This window comes from Spea bombifrons, chromosome 2 (assembly GCF_027358695.1).
Source record: "Spea bombifrons isolate aSpeBom1 chromosome 2, aSpeBom1.2.pri, whole genome shotgun sequence".
Lineage (NCBI taxonomy): Eukaryota > Metazoa > Chordata > Amphibia > Anura > Pelobatidae > Spea > Spea bombifrons.
Window position 1 is genome coordinate 88,070,364 of NC_071088.1, and position 23,926 is coordinate 88,094,289.

Consider the following 23,926-nt stretch of genomic DNA (forward strand, 5'->3'; position numbering starts at 1 on the left):
GCCAAAATGTGCCAGCCCTCACCTGAGAAAAAGTTCTGTAGTAGTATAATATTGTGGTTGTATCTGATAGAAAGACAGCTTTGGTCAATGATTGCAAACTACCATATCTGGTTCCATTGCCCTGTTCAATGTCCAAAAATGATGTATAAATTACAATTACACATCAAGCAATTATGTAATATAAAAAGGTATAATTAACTCTACTAACAAAAATACGATAACCTTTGCAGCTAAAATAACAGTTTACTGGAAACAAACATCATGGAAACACAGGCGGAAAAATTAGTCTGGGCCAAACCGTACAAACAGTTATAACTCTGCTAAACAGTGCTAAACAGGACTGACCCAGGGTAGCTTGACTTTTGTTGACAATACCATGTAACCACTGCAAGAGAAATGCTGATAACACAAGAGCTTGCTATTTTCTCATGGTGACTTTCAAGCAATCAGGGGTGTTCCAGAAAGATGTAAAGCCTAACCTTAATTGTGACATGCACTTTAGTTTACTCGGCACCCCAAATTGTTTTACTTACTTTCCTTTTGTATTTGTGCATGTAATATTATCCATAATTCAATAAATATTGTGTTAATATCTTGTATGTAAAACTGAAGCTAACTAAAATAAGCAGAATAACTATTCCTTATGTGCATACCTGGGAACTTCTGGACTCCGGCTACCCGGAGCCTTCCCTTGCAGGACGCGGCCAGGACTACCCGCTGACGTCAGCAGGCGGTCCCGTGACGTCGGTGGGTGTTCCCCCTGATGTCAGTTGGAGGTCCCGCTGACATCAGTGTGAGTTCCCCTGACATCAGTCACATGCTTGTGGCCTCCCTCCTCATATCAGGGTGGTGTCATTTGGACCGCCCCCCCAGCACAGATTGGTGCCCCTATATTGTGGGGTCAGCACTAATACCTTACACACACACACACTATATCTACCCCTCTCCAAGGCACTCTCCCACTCACCCCTGTCACTCTTTAACACCACTGACCTACACATACACATGATAAAACCATACACTGACACACACTCTAACCCACACACGAATGCCATACACATACATATACACATATAAATAAAAATATACACTAACTCAGCACCTCTCCTACTCTCTTTAGTGCAGCTTGCACAGCCTCCTCCCATTTTCCTCCCCATCTACAGTGCAGTTTGCAAAGCTCCCCTTCCCTCTTACCTCCCAACGAGCCCTATCTTTAGAGCTCACACTCTCTGTGCGAGCTGCTGTGCTACTCCTGCAGTCTGGAGAAAGCATGATCCCCAGGTCTGTCACATTAATACTTTAATGAAATATACATGTAGAACCTAGACAGACAACTTTTTGTAAGCTTCAATAATAGACAATCTCCATCTCCTCTTCCTCCTCTCTCACAACTTTTCCTAATCTTTCCTCTCAACTGCTCTTCCTCTTACTCTTTCCCACCTTTTTCTCACCCTCTCTTCCCCTTTCTTCCACACTCTTCTCCTTTTCCTCTCTCACACTTTCACCTCCCCTCTTCTTCTCTTCCCCTTTTCAATGGCTGCAGCATACACATACATATTTTTTATCTTATTAGAGAGCTACATCCTTTATATAGTACCCTATATGGTAGTATTTTTAATGCTTCTGGCTTGAGGGGTTTGTATGCCGGTGATGTCACAATGAGCTCACTGTATATATATACATTTTGATTTATAAGGGAACACTCCAAGGCTCCAATGTGTGATCAGCCAGCAGGGGTAGCAATCAGAGTTCCCAGCAGGGTCTAGACAGGGTCTCTCTCATCCTCCAGTGACCTTCTGGTTAGTGTCAGCAGTCACATGGTCGGCCATCCAGGCTGTGGGGTTAAAGGACAATTTCTAACTATATATAAACTCGCTGGCCACTTTATTAGGTACACCTACTCAATTCCTGTTAACACAAATAGCTAATGAGCCAATCACATGGCAGCAACTCAATGCATTAAGGCATGTAGACATGGTCAAGACAACTTGCTGAAGTTCAAACGAGCATCAGAGTGGGGAAGAAAGGGGATTTAAGTGACTTTAACGTCATGGTTGTTGGTCCTAGACGGGCTGGTCTGAGTATTTCAGAAACTGCTGATCTACTGGGATTTTAACGCATAACCATCTCTCAGGTTTACAGAGAATGGTCAGAAAAAGAGAAAATATCCAGTGAGCGGCAGTTGGGTGGATGAAAATGCCTTGTGGATGTCAGAGGTCAGAGGAGAATGGGAAGTCTGGTTCGAGATGACAGAAAGGCAGCAGTAACTTAAATAACCACTTGTTACAACCAAGGTATGCAGAATACCATCTCTGAATGCACAACACGTCGAACCTTGAAGCAGATGGGCTACAGCAGCAGAAGATCATACCGGGTGACACTCCTGTCAGCCAAGAACAGGAAACTGAGGCTACAATTCGCACAGCCTTACCAAAATTGGACAATGGAAGACTGGAAGAACGTTGCCTGGTCTAATGAGTCTTGATTCCAGCTGCAGCATTCAGATGGCAGGGTCAGACTTTGGCATAAACAACATGAAGGGATGGATCCATCCTGCCTTGTATCAATGGTTCAGGCTGGTGGTGGTGGTGTAATGGTGCGGAGGACATTTTCTTGGCACACTTTGGGCCTCAACGTCTTTTGCACAGCCAAGTGGATGCAGGAACCCAGCGGAGTCACGTCACGAATGCCACGCACCTCACATGCCCTGCTGCACGTCTGCTTCCCCTGGACTGTAAAACAGAAGTCGTTCGTACGGAGTGCGAGCAACACAGAAGAAAGCAGCGCCCCCTGCAGAAGTCTGCAAGACATTTTCAGTTCAGGTAAGGGGAGAATGTATGAGTAGGTGAGATTGAGTGAATTAATGAGTGAATGTGAATGAGTATCTGTGAATGAATATTTGTGAATGAATATGTGTGTGATAGCATGGATGTGTAAGTGATGGGCGGCATGGCTCTTTTGGAGGGGGCAGAGATGCCCCAGGCAGGCTGTTTTGGAGGGGCAGAGATGCCCCAGGCAGGCTCTTTTGGAGGGGGCAGAGATGCCCCAGACAGGCTCTTTTGGGGAGGACAAGGATGCAATCTGGGTGCCAGGGCTGATTTGATACTAAACGGGGGGCCTGGCTGGATGGCATAAATACACAATGTAAAGCTGGCTGGTGGCAATAGGCAAGGGTGGGGGACATTAATTCACAAGGTGGGTGCTGGCTGGGGAATTACATACATCAATACTAAAAGGGGGGCTGTCTGGGGGTATAAATACACAATGGGGGACTCACTGGAGTGCAGAAATACACGTGGGGGCGGTGACATTAATACACAAGGGGGGCAGCTGGGGACATCACATAAATCAATACCAAGGGGGAGCAGGATGGGGGTATAACACATAGGGCTGGCCGGGGGGCGATGCACAAGGGGGGAAAAACACAAATGACATAAGCAGTGTGGAAAATAAAAGTATTGTTAGCTTAGCCGGTCTGGATGCGGGTGTCGGTGTGGCAGAGCCTGTCCTGGTGCGTGTGTTTGGGCGTTGGTGTGACAGAGCCTGTCCTGGTGTGTGTGTGTTAGGGCATCGGTGTGGCAGAGCCTGTCCTGGTGTGTGTGTGGGGGCGTCGGAGTGGCAGAGCCTGTCCTGGTATGTGTGTGTTTGGGTGTCGGTGTGGCAGAGCCTGTCCTGGTGTGTGTGTCAGTGTGTTTGTGTGTCAGTGTGGCAAAACTCCCAATCTGCATATATTATTAAAAAGGAATTACAGGCTATAAATTGTGGCTTCAGGCGTCCCATGTATGATGACTTTTTTTTAGTGTACTGATGTACTCCCAATCCCATCACATAAGATTCTATCTTATACTATAGGCCGAGCACTGATGTTCTCTTGGGTGCACATGGATGCCGAGGAGTTCAGATTCGGTTTATTCTGTCTATTCTGTGTATTTTCTTTATTTCCATAGAAAGGCCCACCAAAATCCTCAGCAACAGGCCCATGATGCTCTTAATCCGGCCCTGCACACAACAAATAAGCAGCTGTCTGAACATATTGTATTTAGGGTGACCACATGTCCCAGATTGCCTGGGACAGTACCGCAATGGGACTTTAAATCTCGGGTCCCGGGCAGCCTCAATCCGGGACAATGCCTTGTCCCGGAATGAGGAGTCTAAGTGAAGAAGGTCTAAGCCAATTGGGAGATAATTCTCATCTCTCCTGATTACCTCAGAAGTTACTGAGTTACTTTTGAGTTCAGAAGCCTCTCCTGATAGGCTGAGTCCCTCCTTCACACCAACTGAGAGTAAACTGCAGCCAGCACCAGGTATGTGTGTTTGACTCTATTTGTGTGACTGTGTTTGTCACAGTATTTGTTTGTGTGACTGTGTTTGTCTGTTTGTGTGACTGTGTTTGTCTGTCACTGTGTTTGTCTGTTTGTGTGACTGTGTGTAATGTCTGTTAATAGAACAGTGGCAAGCCTGGGGCAGATGTGCATAACTTGGGGGGCAGGTTGGAAAATAAAAGGAAATAAAAAAAAAATATTTTTCTCAATCATAGCTTTTATTTTAAAAAAATAGTTTACATAGTTTACATAATAATAATAATAATTAACATTTACTGGTAAAACTTTTTTCTTTTTTTCCTAAATCAATATTCAGGTTTTGGGGGGTTGTCGTATAATCAGTATAATATATAAAATGTATTTTATGTGTTTGTGTGCATATGTGAATCAGTGTAACTCTAAAACAGAAAATAATACATTTTGTTGGAGTCCATAATGCCTTTGAATTGTTCTTTATAAGTACATTCTTAGGAAGCAAAGACTTACTAAAGAGTTCAATGCCTCTCTACAGCCATTCAATCTTGTTTGTCTTTATGTTCAATAAAGTTTCTGCCGCTTGCATAACAAAAAAAATAAGTAAATAAACGCCGCAGGGCCTGCCGGGAACTGTAGTCTTGGCTGCTCTTTCCTCCCAGTAGTATATTCCAGGATTCTTCAAATGGACGGAGCAGCGGCACCGAATAGAGGAGGAAAATTGGATTGAAGCGGGATCCGTTAGCTGGTATCACGGAGCCTCACCCAGGTACAAAACGTATGCCTTGCCCCTCAAGTATATGTTGTTATTCCTCTCTTTTTTTGTGTTACAAATGGGTTTTTTTCGCCAAAAATGTAAAGCATCCAGTTTAGTCTGTTATACGTGTATACATGTTCCGTGCCGTTCAGTGTCCTGTTTACACCGACTTTGCAGCGTTCTATTGTCCTCCTTAGACTTCTAAATGGTTGATGGGCTGTAAGCATTCTTTTTCTCCTAAATACTTCTCGGCTCACCCTCTCCCACCCTACATCCTCCTAATACTTTCTACATAACGGGGAAGCGGATCTGCTGCATTCCCTGAACCCCCATTTAGTTAATCAGGGAAGCGATCGGGTGATTTTGACTTCTACTTGGTGTCCCCTCTGTGTGTTTGTTTCCTGCCCTGGGAACTAGAATCCAATTATTATTATTATTATTATTATTATTATTGATCCGATCCATGAGATGACACCATAGGGTGGATAGAGTGTGAGCCGGATATAGTAAATCCTCGCCAGGGATTTGTTTGCCTGCTCATTTTCTCGGGTTGTGTGATGTTCAAAGTATGTTATAAGAACTTGTATCAGACATCGGGTTACTAATTTACTGTTCATTTGGATCCAGAGCAGTCTGGATTTCAATCCTTGGGATGGATCCCTTTACTTATTGAGTAACACAGCCTGCTGCATTGATAACACTTGGTTAACCCCCCCCTTAACTATTTCGGTATCAGAAGCCAGTGAGAAGTTCCAAACAGAAAATGGCTAAATATATATATATATATATATATATATATATATATATATATATACGGTATATCATAAGGAATTATTATTGCTATCAATACTATTTTCTTCACTTTTTTTAACTTTTCATTTTTTTTTACTATTTTCTTAGCTTTCTTACCTTTAGTAAATTAAAAAAATAAAATAAAATCTAGGCGCCAGTGATTTTATTAAATTTACCCCCCCCCCATTATTCTTTAGGGAGTCGTGTTCATAGATTTCAGTGTAGGAATAGCTGGCTGCCGGGAGTAAATTAGAGGAGCCATCGATACCTGGTTCCTGGTTTCTGTCCAGCTCTGCCTGCCCGTTATCAGAAACTCCCACGTATTTATGAAACAGCCCTTGCTGGTTTTTCCATTTATTTTCAGCAGACATCAGTTGCATAAATAAAACAATCATGGTCAAACTGAGGCACAACATTACTTTCTAAACTAGGTTAAAAAAACAAAACCGGGAAGTTTTAAAAGTTCTGGAACTATGTCCTATTTAATCATACGCCGTTGCTGTACTTTCCACTGTAGTGTTTATTAAATATGTCGCACAGTTTGTTCAAGGGAGCAGCGGAGATCTTTCCATCCTCGATGTTGGCTCTTGCCTCATAACTTTTTTTTTTTTCTTTCTTTCTAGTTCTTAAAACACTCTAATTTTTTTTTCTTACCTTTTTAAGTTAAAGTCAGGACTTAATGTAGATGTTTCGAAAACCAAAAAGCATTCGATGAAACCAATAATACATGAATACAAGTTAAAACAGCACTAAAAACTCTCATTATAATTATCTTTCTTTAATATTCTGTTTTGTGTTGTTCAGATTAACATTTTTAGCCCTGACCCTTCCTCAATAGGGTTCGACAAGAAATAAACTCCTTTCAGCCCATCTATTTTGGTGTAAAAATCTGCATATTCTGCTTAGCTTTATATGTATATCTTTCTTCCACCTCTCCTCCAAGCTTTGTGTTTTAGGAAATGTGTTTGTCCCGCAAACCATTCATCATTTTGGTAGCACTCCTCTAAACTCCTTCCAGAATAAATACAGGTCTGTTCACTATTGTGGTTCGAACTGCTTGATTTCACCATACGATATGACGATCCAACCCTGCTGCAGGAAGAGATTTTATGCTTTTGCGTCTAGGTATGCAACCCAGCGCCCGGCTTGATTTTTCCATTCTTCTGATTTAAATAAATTAGTCGCCATTTTGCTTATTCTGCAAATAGGACCCAGGTACCCCATAAGTAGCAAGGCTTTTCTCTCAATATTTACCATTAAGTCGAGCCTTCTATCTCCTGTCACTCAGCCATTTCTTTATCCATCCAACTGTTTTAACATCCAGACCCAGACATTGCTATTCCAGAATTAGTCGTTAATGGGGGGCAATGGCCAATGCCTTGCTGAAACCCAGCTAGGCTACGTATTTGGCTCTTCGTGGGCTATTAAATCAATTATATTTGACAATTATGTTTGCTGCATACTCTTGCATTGATCCTGTAAGCCACTTAACATTCATACTTTTAACAATGCTTTCCCTTAACTTGCATTGCATTATTAATTCTGAGCTAAGGTTTACTGGTCTGTTGGCAGGCTTCCCCCTGCTACATTTCTGTGTGAAGTCGTACTACAATTGCCAACTTGACATTTTTCTTGGACTACCCCTGTCAGGAATGACTGGTCAGAAAATAAATCTGTTAATGGTGTTACCAGCTCGCTTTGAATCTCCTTTTTATATGTTGACCAACTTCGACTAAACACTCCATCTTCTTCTAGCGTTATGTTAAGGAAGTTGCTCTGTTACATATTCCGTTTTAAGGTTTTTTACTGATTACCTGGAGTAATTACCCACTCCAGAAATCATATGCACTTGCGTGGTCCCATTTTGGTATGGTCCCATTGGCCATTTTGGTATGCCCCAATGTATAGGAGGGTTCAGCAGAACACCCCCCCCCTCCATAGTTGCCCCTTTTCCTCAGCTATTTTCTTTGCAGGAGATTTTTGGTTGAACACATCTCTCTACATGTGATCGGTGAATGCTGTGGGCAGAATGCACCCCCATTGATTTTTACACACCCTAAAGGACTGTTATGCGGGAGGCCCAAAGGCCACCTTCAGCAATAGAAGCCTTGGACCTGTTGTACGTCATGCTCATCTAGATACGAGCTCAGGAACTTGGCCAGTTAACACTCATGTATTACAAGAAAAGTAAAAACTTGTCCATGGTTTCCTTCCATGGACAATTCAAACAGCAGTTGTAATCGTGAGGCCCAGGATTCTCGTTCACTAGTGAGTATCTATGGTGGTTGGAATAAAATATAAACAATTTTGTTTTATTATATGAAATGCATATTAAAGTACTTTTTAACATGCATTTTTCGTTGGGTGGGCTGCGTGGAACATGCCTCCTATTTATACATAAACTTGAGTTTTGGTTCCAAGACGAGAGGATGCTGCTGTAGTCAACGGGACGTGAACTTTCGCTGAGAACAGCAGCAATAGCAGCAGCCGTGTCCAAGTAGCGTACCTGCCATTGTTTGGGGCTATTCCCGTTGACTTCATGTCTTCGTGGTATGTGCATACGTAAACGGCAGGATTTGGGGTAGAACGGGCTTATCTGACCTTATTAAGCAATATAAACAAAACCGTTTGTAGGACCCCTGTAAAACAAATACACATTTACACTATCTTTCTAAAAACCTATTTCCCAGGTTTTAATGAAGTACAGATTTTGCACCCTTTGTTTTATTTATATAGTGCCAACAATTTATGTATCACGTCTTACAGTCTCCTGATCCAAGGTTATAAATCCTATAAAAGAGAGGATTCATTCTATGACTGTATTCCTCTCTGCTGTTTTTCTTGCTTAACCACGTAAACAATTTTGCCTTTGTATTGCTGGTTTTTCTTTTATTCCCCCATGGAATCCTTGCAGAGGATCCAGATCCAACACTTCACCGCGAAAATGTATTCTCCCAGAGACCAGTCTGAGATCTTCACAATATAGCACTTCCGTTGGCAATAGAATATGATAACTGTCAATTTTCTGCTGATGCGGGGAAACATTTTACATTTTAGCCAGTCATTCTAAGAGGAAGAATCCCACCGCCAGTACTGATGTGACAATTGCTAACACTATGGTTGATTGTTATATCCTCCAAAACAATGGGCACCTGTTTTTGGAGCAGCAGTTTGGATTTTTGTCACATCTTGTCATTTTTGTGAAGAAAGGAAATATGACTTGAATTCATGGAAACAGCTGCTCAGCTTTTACTCATCTCACTGAAGATTTGAAGCAAAAAAATAAATAATTAAAAAAAAAATATATATATATATATATATATATTTATATACATACAGCATGTAATATAAACCTAGTAGAAGAATAGTAATGCACTGTTTTTTGTTTGTTTTTATTTTACAGGCTTCTTATTCTGATTCCAGTTTGAGCCCATGGAGAACATGAGTGGCGGTAAGTGATTAATTACACTGTGCGAAGAAGCATATAGTCTGACAAAAATAGCATAAGCATAGTTCCTTTTGGAGTCACAGCTGATGTGAGCTTGTAACGTCCCGTTTTAAGAGGCTCACAAAGGCCTTTTATATGAAGGAGCGTCCAACAATTGACGTTTGCTGTTGTCATGAGCCTGTCAGAACAAAGTGATGCTGATCAACAACCCCTGTTTGGTTTTCTTCATATTATCTTTGAATCGGTGAGGATTACATTTGTTGGTGTTTGTTGTTATTACTGTTATTATTTAAAAAGTTAAGTGTTGAATGCCGTGCTGTTAAAAAGCCGTTCGTGATAAATAAGATTCGGCGTTTATAATGCACTCTTGATTAAATGTATTTTGTTAGAGACTAGTGGCTTCCTAATGGGCAGAATGTGGTTTTACTACTATTTTTTTTGTTCTGCACATAGACTAAGGGCTTCTGAGGTCTTGCAAGCTCGGATGATTCAATACGATATGAAAACATGTAATGGTTGAGACATAGGGTGAATGGTTTGCAGGATAAAATATTAACAGAATGAACTATGTATAGCTTGGAGGAAAGAGGAGCTTAATAGAAACATTTAAATATTTGAAATATTTCAGTGTCAGAACAAGAGATCATAGTCTAAAACTAGAGGGTTTAGCACTGCAGGGGACCTGGAACCTCCACTTCCGCTGGGGCTTCTACGACTGAGCACCGGCGTCACATGACCTGCCGACGTCAGTGTGCTGTCCTGGCCCAGAAGTTCCAAGGTACGGTTATAATAAATAATAACCTTAAGGGATTAACCTTCATAGCTAACAGATAGAAACACAGATATTGACAGACTTTTGTAGGGCATGTACAGGATTTTTTTTTTTGTGTGTGTGTCTAGTGCCGTATTTGTGATCGAGTCCAAGGATCTTGTGTCTGGTTTGTGTCGAGCCGAATGCCGATGGTGTCTGTGTTTTCACTGCTGAATAGGGGAACTAGCATCTGCTTTGCTCCAGGCCCTATCAGTTCACATCAGTGTCTGTGCAAAGTGCCCTTATGTTCTGTCAAAGCCGTGGGAAACCCTAAAAACAAAAATAGTTGAAAACCCCAAAAGTTTACAATTCCGTGTGTATAATAATTCCCCTATCCAGCTTTAGCAATTTTAATAATTCTGAATATTTGGTTCTTCAGCACTTTTATATATTATTTTATAGCAGCTTGAATCATGTTATCGGACGGATACACGTTCTAGAAAAGCCTTTTTAAAACTCTCCTGCTGATATAACGTTTATGTTCTTCTTCACAGCGTTCATTACCCATACTTACTCGCATCCTAATATTCCACACTAAGAGTTTCAATTTATTTCTTTTTAATGCCCCATCTTCTTGCTCATGTGCTGACTCATCCAATCCAGTATGTCGGTGATTTTCCCGAGCCGTCTGCATTGTGTTTTGAGGAATGCTTGCACAGAAAGTGCGGTATCGCTTGCAGCTAATGTGATGTGATAAGCTCTGGGGATCTGGTCTCTGAGAGAGAGTGCAATTCAGACCAAAAGATCTATATCAAATGAGAGTATCTACGCGTGCAGGTAGTGAATACTGGGGTTATAGCGGATACCTCCTTCATACAAATGGAGCGTGCCAGGCAAATCTCCAGAAAAAACACCTTTTTTAGTGCCAATAATTAATAGGTACCTATTATATCAGATACACAGGTTCCCGAAAAAAAGAAATGGTAAAGCATGTGTGTGTCCTCTGCACGGTATGCAAGATATCAAAACTCACTTGTAAAATCGATTGGCCAATTTGAGTAATAGATATATATTTAACAAACCAGATGGTGAATAATTTTTAGGGTCATTATTGTATATGTACACTAAAGTTTTGCTGAAAATAAGACAAAGACATTAACATGTAGCACTCTAGTTGTTGAACTTCGGGTCACAAATTGTAATGGGATTACATGTGAAGAACTTAAAGAAGTTAAATTATTAAGTATTTGGGTCAATACTGGAATATTGGTTTAAAAAATAAATATCTGGTACCAAATAAAAAGCATATAATTTCTACAGTAGAAACTAGCAGGCATATTGTATTTGCATATTTTGAATGCCCTTTGCACATGCCCTTAGAATTTCCTTATTTAGCATCCAAGTAACGTGAAGCTTTCTGAAACAGACTCAAGGAATCGAAGGTCTGTGGAAACGGCTATGAAGGGCATTGGTATAAGGCATACAAATGTGCAGTTCTTTGGAAAGCTTTCAACCAGTTTAGAATAATAACATAAAAAGTCCTTCACCATAGTACACTTTTATTCTTCAGTTCAATAACACAATGTGTGTGTCTCTATACTGTATGTGTATGTGTGTGTGTATACCATATTGGCTCGATTATAGGCCGCACCCTTAAAGTTTGGTGATTTCTTTTTTTTTTTTTTTTTTTTAAGAAAAATTTATTTTTAAAGAAAAAATACACACATTTTTGGTATCTGTTTTGCAGTTAGTCAGCATAGGTTATATACAAACAGAAATTTTGAAAACCAAATTCATAATGCACCTTACTTATAGATATATCACTCTGACTTACCAATGCATCCCCAAACTCCCTGGTGCCTTGTAGTGCCAGCCCTTGGACGTCTGCACGAGACAACCTCTGCCGCTGCTCACCACTTCCGCCGGTACTTTTCTGTCATAGAAGTCCTGTTGGAAGTGTCGGCAGCAAAGGTTGTCTGCGCACATTGCACATACGTTCACGGGCTGCAAGAGAGGAGGCTTCCTCGCAGCGCTGCAGGGGAATCCTCCTCTTTTGCAGTCGGTGAACGTCTGTGCGATGCGCGTAGACAACCACTGCTGCCGGAACTTCCGACGGGGCTTCTATGGTGGAGCACCGGAAGGTTATGTCATGCCGGTGCTCCGTTATAGAAGCCCTGGTGGAAGTGGCGGCAGCAGAGGTTGTCTACGCGCATTGCAGCAGACGTCCACTGGCTGCCGGAGAGGAGGATCCAGGTCACCTACAGTGCTGCAGGGGATCTGGATCCTAACCCTGCTGCTTTCAGAACTGCGTGTCCTGTGGCGTTGGGCGATACGAATTGCACGTCCCTGCTCTAAACCCTGATTATAGACCGCACCCCCACTTTAAAGACTTAATGCGGGGGGGAGTGTGGCCTATTTTTGGGCCGATACGGATATATATATACACACACACACACACACACACACACACACACACACACACACACACACACACACACACACACACACACACACACACACATTAGATAGATAGATCTATTTATCTATCACACACACACAATCATTTATAAACAGGTTGGGAGTGTGTGTGACTCTTTGGAAAATGCATAGGGGAATTCATGAAATTGAATTTGCAAGTGGTTAAGGACATAAACAACTAACATTTAGGACAGGGGTGTCCAAGTTTTTTTCTGCAGTGGGCCACTTCATCAGAATTGTATACGTGCGAGGGCCGCACTTATTTTTCACTGTGAGAAAATATGGCCTTTAATAAAATATGCAGATTAAAATAAAGTAAATGACACAAAACCTTTACTTTTCCTCTCACTGATTTCTGGGCCTAGAAAGTTTTGTGACTACAAATTCAGGATTCTGGATAAGTTAAAATGAAATAGTTCTATTTATTTTAGGGATACACCGAAATGAAAATTCTGGACCAAAACCGAAAATTCAGGGTTCACTTAGCCAAAACTGAAAATGACCCCCCCACATACTTTTAATAAAAGTAAGTTACACACCAAAATTGTACAAAAAAATTATATATTATGATTGTTAACAGCAATCTCAGGCATACCCAGATTCCAGTATGTACTGGTTGGCTGGGCATTGTACCAGTAATTTTTGTCCAATTTTAGTGTGTAACCACACTTTTATTGAAAGTAACACACCACAATTGGACAAAAAAATCAACAATATGACTTGCATGATAGGAGTGTGATTGCTAACAGCAAACACACTCTTTTCATACCCAGGCAACCAGTAAATGCTGGAACCTAGGCATGATGGGACTGTGATTGCTGTTAGCAGATTGCTGTTAGCAATCACACTCCTATTATGCCAAATCAGCCAGTACATGCTGGTACAGGGTTGGCTGTAAGTGCAGACTCCATACTGCTGGCAGCATCAATACACAAGGGGGGCAGCTAGCCAGGTTTCAGCATGTACTGGCTGACTTGGCATGATAGGAGTGTGATTGCTAACAGCAAACACACTCTTTTTATACCCAGGCAACCAGTAAATGCTGGAACCTGGCTAGCTGCCCCCCTTCTGTATTGATGCTGCCAGCAGTATGGAGTCCCTGATGGGACTGTGATTGCTGTTAGCAGATTGCTGTTAGCTGTTAGCAATCACACTCCTATCATGCCAAGCCAGCCAGTACAGGGTGGCTGTAATTGCAGACCCCATACTGCTGGCAGCATCAATACACAAGGGGGGCAGCTAGCCAGGTTTCAGCATGTACTGGGTGACTTAGCATGATAGGAGTGTGATTGCTAACGGCAATCACAGTCCCATCATGCCTAGGTTCCAGCACTTACACATCCATGCTATCACACACACTCATTCATTCATATACTCATTCATTCACACATTCATTCCCTCACAGGCATACTCATTCAAACAACCTCCCCCACCCCCTTACCTACTACAGCTCTCGATGCCGCTCACAGACTTCAGCAGGGGGCGTGGCCTCCCTCGTTCTCCCCACAGAGGAAGCAGGACTGGAGCAGAGAATAGACCCTCCCACAAGTAAGCGGCAGGGCTTGTGATCCTGGCTGCCGATCTCACGCGGGCCACACCTCGAGGTCACGCGGGCCGCATGTTGGACGCCCCTGATTTAGGAGAAGCTGCAGCAATAGACCCTCTAGAACTGTCATGCAGATGATGTATATGGGGGGAGGGATTCTGCAGTGCCCCTTTGTACATCTGGAGGGGGCCAAACTTAAACTTAAGAGACCAATACGATCTCGTATACATTTAAAATCCATATGATGGCTGTGGTGTTCCTGTAAGAGACAAAGCAGCCAGTTACAGCGTAACATATTAACAAAATCACGACAAAGGGAGCTTTGTCCACACACACAGCTGAGAAGTTAAAATATTCTTTTGTGATTATTTGCATCTTTTTGTGTTCACAATGTCATATTGTTAACCCCTGAGACCTTAATATGTAGGCTGCTTTAAGAATGTATAATCTAACTGGTTTCTGGATATCTATCTCTTAAAGGGTTAAATTTAGCAAGCGATACTGTGTGGAATTTCTTCCTCTGCAAATGTAGCCAGCGTGGTGCATGGTACAAAATCAGGAAACTGCAGAACAAACAGTTTTTCCCTCTTTGTCTTTAAAAGAATACGGCACATCATAAACTCCTGTAGCGGTTTAAAAGCGCAGCAAAACACCACTGGAAGGATCTACCCCAACACTGACAAAATCGGTGAAAATCACAGTCACTGCAGGCTGACATATTCTTCTTATCTGAAGTTATTGTGTCGTAATGCAGGCCTGTTATCCACTCTGTGATTTTTCATATTCTAATGGCATTGATCGTGGCCATAACTGTAGAGCCTTCTGTCTCCAAGTTTAACTGGAGAGAACAGGTGTAGAGGTGGACATTAGGAGAACAAACAAACACAACTGTAAGAACAAACACAACTGTAAGATCTACACTTAGACTCAAGTCCACAATATCATATCGATCTCCCTTTTTAATCTCACATTTGTTTGTTCTTCTATTGCGTTTTTCTAATGCCTTTCTGCACCTGGTTTCCACCTACAAATAGAGATACAAAATCAAGTGTTGTGTGTGTGTGTGTGTGTGTGTATATATGTATGTGTGTGTATATATATATATATATATATATATATATATATATATATATATATATTATATAATTTATTTTTTTTTACTTTTTTTTTTTTCACAAAATGTTTGTTAGACCTGTTCTTGTATCCCAGCATTCAACACCTCATCTCAGGAGAAACTATGTGGTGGGCCCTTCAATATGTGTAGTTGCTAGGGTTATTATTAGGGACCACTAGTAATATTCAAATGTTTTCTACTGAGATTTGTATAACCCACTATTGTCTTTAGCTGGGGAAAAAAAAATCCTGAACAGAAAACTGCTGTGGTTATTTCTGGCGGTGGAATTTCCCCTGTGAACTCAAATTGTCTTTGGTTGTAAGCTGTGAGATGTGGACATCGACTGACTGCATGAGGCATTGTAAACGGAGTTGGTATCAGCTTGGGAACGTAATATTTTCCAGGAACCTTCACTTTAACAAGTTATGCGGTGGCAACAATGTTTTCATCATCTGACTGCAAATATATACTAGATGAAACCAAGAACAGAACAAAGTTATTCACCAAATACTGTAATTGTGTCGAATTTCATAAAATATCTTTTAAAACAGCCTGACCGGGTTTTTTGGTTTGTTTTTTATTAAATATAATATAGCCCCTTAAATGCAGAGAAGACTTTATTCACAGGGCTTTACTTGAATGTTCTATTCCTCAAGCAGGGTCATATATTACGTGATAATGCATCCTGAAAATATATATATATTCCATTGTGATTCCTAGAGTAAAATTTCTGGGTGTTTTTTTTTTTTTTTTTTTGTAAAGCAGAGTGAAGTAGTTGGAAAACTGGAAATGTATAATCTAAATTTAAAGTACAGCTTTTCAGTAAATAATAAACCAAAATTGTTTTTTAAAACTTTATTTTTTGTTACAAATTGAACAAGATCTGTATATGGCAAGAACATTTTAAACTATACATGAGAACAGGATGTTGGTCTTGCCATTTTACTGAGCGGAGGAAAATCTACTGGCCAGACTGTAGGTAAACTTTATACTGTGACGGGAAAAACATTGATAGGAATCCTTTAGAAAAAGGGTTTTGTATTAATGTTATCTTTTATTTATATAGTTAATGGGACTCGTCAGCATGAGGTTGTGATACTGGCTTAATATAGAGACAAAAGGTGATAATTGTTGACCTTATTTTCATGTGCCTACCCAGAATCCCTTGTGGTTGTGGCAGCACCATGAGATTTCTGAGGGTACAACAAGCCTTCTGGCTTGTCTGGTGTCTGTAGGTGAGTGTTTAATAATGCTTCTACATACCCCTAAATTTTAGTGGAAGGGTTTTCCATCACCTTTACCCACCATAACTTATGTAATAGGATTTACTTGTGAATTATTTGGGAACTTGTAATGATTTGAGACTTTATGTAAAGTCTCAAGGTTTTTCATGAAGGTTTGGTGTTGTATAGTTTGAATACCACGTCACAACCCTATTATTTATTGTTGTAAAAGAGCATATTCCACATTCCATATATATTTTTTTTCTTTCTGACGAAGCCTTCCCATTTCTAGTGATTTTGTACTGTGGACTATGTCCGTGTATACATTGGTATTGAATAAACATTTATGGGCACTTGATAAGACATACAAGCAGCCATTTAGTCTGGCTTAGGCCATTGCTCAATGGGCTAGCTAATATTCAACTTTATGTTGATCAACTGTTTTTTTTTTTTTCTTTCTTTTGGGTGCTACATCCTTTTGAACTAGATCAATAATGCATCAATTTTCAAGAGGATCCAAAATAGGCGCAACCTGGGTTTTGTTTGCTCTTCAATGCCAATCTGTGACAGCGTTTTTGGTCTAAGTACAATTTAAATACTAGATTTTCAATTTGTTTTGTTTTATAGTGTTCTTGACAGAGAATGATGCCAATTCCATCTTAAAGCGATACCCAAGAGCCAACGGTTTTCTTGAAGAGATAAAGCAAGGGAACATTGAACGTGAATGCAGAGAAGAGTTGTGCAGCTACGAGGAGGCAAGGGAGGCATTTGAAAATGATGAGAAGACTGTAAGTACCACTAACCCATGATCTACAGTGAGGTTTATTCGCCAACACTAGGAGAGTTTGCTGGAGCACCGTTTTTTTTTGTTTTGTTTTGTTTTTTTTTACTTCTCTTTGCATTAAGAAGGATCAACCTCAATGAGCTATTTCTGCAAAATGTATGATGTGGGAGGGATTATGCAGGGCCAGTTCAGCCATTCTTTCTGGATAAACGTGCAGTTTTTCAACTTGGTTAAGGGAAAATGCTTTTTGTGACTGAAGCAGTATGTACCCTAAAATCTCGTATAAATTGAGTAAAAATGTGTTTATGCTGCATTATCCCTCCATGAGAATGACCACGGCATTAAAGGGATTAACACTTGTGTCTTCAGTCCTCAGAGGCTTTGTGGGGGCAAAGTCACGATCAATGCTGTGCTCCTATGGAGCATCATCATCAGTGTTAAAATAATAAATAAATAAAATAACCTTAACCCCTTAAGGACAATAGGGGTTTTTACTCGTAGTATATTGTGGGACAATGGCTCTTTTAACGTTTTTCAGTGTTACTGTTTAGCTGTGATTTTCTTCTCTCTCATTTCATGCTCCCACACATATTATATATTGTTTTTTTCAGGACAAACAGGGCTTTCTTTAGATACCATTCATTTTATCATATCATCTAATTTACTATAAAAAAAATGATAAAATATGGGGATTTTTTGTTAAAAAATTACTTTTTCTCACTTTTTAAACGGAAAACTTTTACTCATCTGCAAAAACTAATGAAAAAACCTACTAAATAGATTCTACTATTTGTCCTGAGTTTAGAAATACCCAATGTTTTTATGTTTTTTTGCTTTTTTCTGCACGTTATGGGGCAATAAGTACAGGTAGCGTTTTGCCATTTCAAAAACTTTTTTTCCAAATCTGGTAATTCTTCCCCCCATGTGCCATTTCGGGTATCTTTGAAGCCGGCCAATGCAATTTACCCCATCAAATCATATATTTTTAAAAACTAGACACCCCAAGGTATTTGAAATGCTGGTATTTTAACCCTTTCAATGCACTAATTTTACCACTACCCTTTGTGAAACTTTATGGTAGTAATTCTTTTTGTATTTTTTTCACACATGTTGTACTTCAGGTATAAATTTATCGCTCCTGGTGTATGTCCGTGTCACACAACACCCCAATATGTGTTCAGTAACATCTCCTGAGCGCAGCGATACCCCCCATGCATGGGTTTGTTGGGTTATTTGGGAGGTAAAAGGCCGCCTTTGTGAGGTGTGTATTTTTTTGCCATTTAGACATCTGCCCCATGTCCCATATTTGGGACATCTTTGAACCCGGCCAATTCAATTTACCCCATCAAATCATATATTTTTTAATACTAGACACCCTATGGGCATTTGTAATGCCAATATTTTAACTCTTTCCATAATGGAATTTTTGTAAAGATAAAAAATTTTAGGACTTGCTTATTAAAAACTTTTTTTTTTTTTTTTGGTGACAATGGGTATTTTTACATGTTACCATATTTTTGACATTTTTTTAATTTTTTTTTTAATTTTTTTTTTATTTTTTTTTTTTTTTTTTTTACTAGTCACTCTCGTTAGTGAGCTGGGCTCCATTGACCTTGCATGGTTGGATGCAGTACCTGCATTCAACCTGCAGGAGGAGCTCGAGAGTTCTCAAGAGGGTCTGGATTGACCCTCTGTGAACTCATATCTATTGTTAATGCCATCCTGTGAATGACGGCAACGTCATTCACAGGATGGCACTTGTGGTTGCTCCTCGGAGCAATCACAAGGCGATCGGGGGTCGGGGGGTAGTGTTGCTGACATGCCTCGATATCGAGGCATGTCAGTAACACAGTTTATGCTTAGGAAGCGATTCCGATCGCTTCCTAAGCAGCTTTAGCCGGGCGCCGCCGCGATCATTGATGATCGGTGCGGCGGCGGCCATTTTTCTTCCGGGGAGGGCTGCCGAGGGCTGCCCTCCCCGGATCCACGGTCAGCCTCACTTGTGAGGCTTCCGTGGATGCTGCAAAGCCGCCGATCGCGGCGAAAACGCCGCGATCGCGGCGATGCAGCTATTTAACGGCAGCCCGTACATGTACGGGCATTGTCGTTAACCCGTTGCACGGCAACCCCGTACATGTACGGGGATTGTCGTTAAGGGGTTAAACAGCAATGACCTAGAAATCAAAGGTACTTCCAGGTCTGGTAGTTTCTGATATTTGGTTAAATTGAAATCTTCTACATAAAGAACCTGGATTAATTTACAGATGTGTGCCATGTGTTTTTCTATCTCATGAAAGCTGCTGAATCAGTTATTTCACTTTTTTTTCATAAAATAAAACCTTTTGCCAAAACCAAACCACAAAGTTACTCTTACACAATAAGTAAAAGCATATCATCAACGTGCTAAAGTACAAGTTGAATACGTTAATGACAATTGACGTATCCCAAATACATGTAATATCCTTGTAATAAAGCAATTAATAATGCCGAATAGCTGCAGAGACAGAGCGGAGGAAAAATGGTTATGTCACTGACCTGCCTGTTGTGACTTCTGATTTTTTTTTTTTATCGAGGCTGCTCAAAAAAAGGGGCTCTACTATCTGAGGTGAAACCCCAATAGATGGTTTTCAGGTATTCTATCACTTGGCGTTTAATGTTTTTAACCTAATATTTGAGGGCATTTCTAGCTGGGGCCTCTACATAAGACAAGTCTGGTCATTTTGTTCAATATTTCCTTCATATCCCATATTCTCTCAGTTAAGAATCCAGAATGTGTGACATTTCTCCTCTACATGAAATTTCCATCTGTGTTGTGGGTCATGTATTGTTGGATAGTTTGAGGTGGATATAGAGGAGCTATCAAATTTATTTTTAAACTTATTATGAATAGAATGAATGGACCTTCTTTGTACTGCTTGTGAACTGAACCTTGCTAGGGAAAAGGTCTAGAAAATACTAGGAAAGTCTTCAGGACTTCTTAACCCGTCGGCTCTGCTTCTGCTTGTTACTCTTGATACATTTACTGAAAGTTCTTACTTTCGCTCATAACTTATTCCCGTGCAAAGCAATCCATCAAGTAAACCCTTTGCCAGACAGGTCACAGATTCCACCAGGTATGTTAATTGTTGCATCACTTTATTTCCATATGAAGAACGCAGGGAGTAATGAAGGTGGGGTTGAGATTTGGAAATGCTCAATGCTTGGTATAGAGAAAAGCAATAAATGTGATCTGCCAAGTAATAGCTGCACACCTGCCTCCTTCCTGTCATTTTGCTCCTTGTTCTAAGAGAACGTCGTGTAAGGGATCATTGAGAGCTTCCAGAACGTAGGTGATCCAAAGCAATGTCCTTTAGCAGGCAGCCGGGCAGTCGACGCATTGCTGGGACATTTTTCCAGGTGACCAGACGCATGTATCCTGCTCATGGTTTGTGTATTTTGGCTTTGGCTGTGCTGTTTGTATTTGAGCTGCTGTGATATTGCCAGGTTGCTGTGCTGGATTTAACCCGTTTTATATGTTCTGTTGTCCTGATGTAGAGTGTGGAAAGTATGTAACACACATTTACTCAAAAGTGCATTCTGTATACAATGCATATAGCAAATGCCAAACTCGTCGAACCATATTGACCGTGACTTATGAACACCCCGTTCTTTTTGGTGTTATCTGTTCTAATTATATATTATATAGCAGCTGGACTTTATACAGAACCAGAAATCTTTTTGCCTGTTTTACAGATAAAATACCCAGGGTTGTGTAATCGGGACTTTTCTCTGCTTGTCCGACTTTACGATTACTTGTGTTCAGCAAGTCGTGGTTGCCTGTTAAATGTTTTCTACAGACAAGGACACTTCTATAGTTCTAATAAAAGTAGTTTACTTTATCAGAAAGTGTGAACAGGTTGCTATCGCTTGAGTGAGACTCCTTTTCACGTGCATTTCTGAATATCTGTTTGTTTTATATTCGGTAAACAGGTCTGTTTGTTTGTTTTTGGGGTTTTTAAAATTTATTTTGTGTATTTTTTTTTCTTGTTTTATTGATATGCCATAAGTGAATCAATGGTGGTTTATGTCTTATCTTTCAGTGTTGGCTCATTTTTCATAATATAAGATCGTTTTAAGCCGCAGTACATGCCCCCCTCCCCACAAAACATGATTTTTTATTTTTATAACCTGGCGCCACCTACTGGCTGATAAATACCGTAACTGTTTTGTTTTTTTGTAAATTACATTTTCATTGAGGATTTTCGCAAAACGAAGAACCGCAAGCAACATGGGGGAAAAGAAAAGATACAAATATCAGGAAAAATAAAACATTTGACAACCATTTCCCAGTGAAGCATTTACATAAGGCGCCCCTGCCGAAAACTTTTTTTGTTTTTATGTCCACAGTCACTATTTGTATATTTTCTTAAAGTTACATAGTTAAATGTTGCCTTTTTACATAGAAAACCAATGCCGTAATAATATTACATAAAATGTACCTACATAGATTAAATGTGAGCTCTGCCACTCCACTTCAAGCACCACTAGCATATTACAAATCATAGACTTGCATGTATGTTAACCGTGTGCCTTTATTTTTTTCTGCTGTTCCAAATAATGTTACATGTTGAAGCAAAATAGTAATGAGTGTCTACTTTACAGATATTGTAATGACAACAAGGAAAACAATTCAGAAGATCTATTATTTAATGTTGCTAGTGATGACCAGCTTTAGGTTTCAGTTCTCTAGGTTAGATTTTCCCAGTTCTGTCTTTGTAAAGGTATAATTCTACTGATCATCAGCTCTCCTATGGACTAAATGTAGGATCCGTGTCAAGAGAAATGGAACATTTAAATGTTTAAACTTGGGCAATAGCCTCTCCACTAGCATTACCAATAAGACAGACATGTTAAAGCCAGCTGTCAACGAGAAGTTCTGTATGTCCTAGATATGAGTGTATGTGTCACAATAATAAACCAGAGTGAAAATACGGACTGTGTTGACACTTTGTGGCACCCGTGTATAGTTAGCCACGGCTTAAGCCATTTTGTTTTGTTTACAAAGAATATTGAAGGATGTTTGCCTTCTATGTCACACCTCTAGGGCTTGTAGTTTAATATGTTTTCTCTAGGATTAATATCCCTATCACATTTTCTAGGCAGTAGAAACGGAGCTCCCATTGTCAGTTGGCATAGCAACAGCCAATCACCTTATGCTATCTGAATCATTGATTTTCTTGTTGATGGTTTTCCTAGCCTCAATGTGATTGGCTGCTGCTTAATGCTGTTGAACGTGTGCAAGGCATGTACACAGCAATGGTTCCTGGTTTTAGTAGAGGCAGACAGGAAAGGAGAAAAACAAATGAAACGGAAATCTTATTCTTAAACTCCAATAGAGAATTCATATCCCGGTTTGCATCCAATAAACTTCAGTGGCATCTATACAAAATTAATACAATTTATGGGTACTAGATTATTAAAAGACACAGAGTTGTAGAATGTCAGCTGTGGAGAGAGATTTCTTTGGAACTAAACTTGTTTGTTTTGTTTTACTTTAGGATGCGTTCTGGAAAGAGTATACCAAAAGCCACCAGGGAGACGTCAACTCTGACAGCAACTGGTATCCATTTTATTTGGCCTTCCCATTGATCATAGTTTTTTTTGTCATCCTCGTCATTCTTTTTCTGGTGTGGAGGTGCGTTTCTAAAAAGAAGGCAAGTAGGCAGACGGCTTATGCACCCAGAGGAGTTCGGGAAAATGTCGCTGAGGCGGGGATCGATCCCTATGGAGCAAGAAGCCATCATTCACAATATCATGGCTCTGCCATGTGTTCTCTGGAGGATGCTGTCGACCGGGGAGGGCATCCTTCGGGTTTTGTGGATTATGATGTACATTCTGATACTCTGTCTGCTGGCTTATCAAACTCTGATCCTCCCCCTTCCTATGAGGAAGCAACAGGAGAGAGGTGTGTAACAATAAGCGGACCTCCCCAAAATCCCTCTGAGCCACCTCCACATTATGAAGATATAGTTTCCTCTGCTGTCACAATACCTCAAGTCTCCACTGTCAAGTAACTTTGATTTTTTTTTTTTTTTTTATTATTGCTTATTGAAGCATTTTAAACCACAATGTTTTTGCCTTTTGGACATTTTACTTTAACTTTCTAAAAAAAAAAAATAGAAGAGAATAATCATTTGCACATGGACTCTAACAAGGTTTTCCATGCCTCTTTAAACCTGCGGTTTCTTTGGAAGGAGTTATGTCAGTGTTTCTTGTTTTGCCTAGATTCTGTGAATTTCAGTTATGCTATCACCTTCATCCTCAGATCTAGGGTACACAGTTCCATTATTTAAATCATTTTATTTACCCGATTTATTGCAATAACAGTGTCCTCTGCGGGCTTGCCTAAGACTATAACCACTATTAACCTGAGTGCATTTATTTTCCCATGAAGGAAGTACAAAGTTTACCTTTTTTAAAGAACTCTAATTTTGGTGCTTAAATCTTTATAATGTCTGGAGATGTTAAAATATCAATAAAAATGAATTATACGCATAGAAAGCAATATATTCTATCTCTGTTGAATTAAAAGCTTATGCATTTTATTACTACCCTTTCACGGTTTTCTAGTTTCTCCCCCAAGACGCATCTGATTACATTACACAGAACTGGAGAAATATAGAGTCCCCTCTTTATTTAAATGCTTACTTACTTAAATGCCCCATTGGTATAACTCCTGGAAGCGTTAAACATCTTGGC

At 40.2% G+C, this 23,926-nt stretch overlaps 1 protein-coding gene across 2 annotated transcripts; it reads left to right on the top strand.

Annotated features, from left to right (window-relative positions):
• Window positions 1-4,949: 4,949 nt before the first annotated feature.
• Window positions 4,950-23,331, top strand: PRRG1 (proline rich and Gla domain 1). Of its 2 annotated transcripts, XM_053455070.1 has the most exons (4): window positions 4,950-5,064; window positions 9,248-9,295; window positions 17,032-17,192; window positions 22,726-23,331. In XM_053455070.1, exons 2-4 carry the CDS (start codon window positions 9,277-9,279, stop codon window positions 23,239-23,241), a joined length of 696 nt encoding a protein of 231 aa, XP_053311045.1. In that variant the 5' UTR covers window positions 4,950-5,064; window positions 9,248-9,276; the 3' UTR covers window positions 23,242-23,331. The 2 variants fall into 2 exon arrangements, with proteins under 2 accessions (XP_053311045.1, XP_053311046.1); XM_053455071.1 differs by lacking the exons at window positions 4,950-5,064; window positions 9,248-9,295; window positions 17,032-17,192 and adding an exon at window positions 20,417-20,584.
• Window positions 23,332-23,926: the final 595 nt, after the last annotated feature.

Coding starts and splice junctions, on each gene's coding strand:
- PRRG1 (XM_053455070.1), top strand. Junction 17,193..22,725: donor TTGAAAATGATGAGAAGACT/GTAAGTACCACT, acceptor GTTTTACTTTAG/GATGCGTTCTGGAAAGAGTA.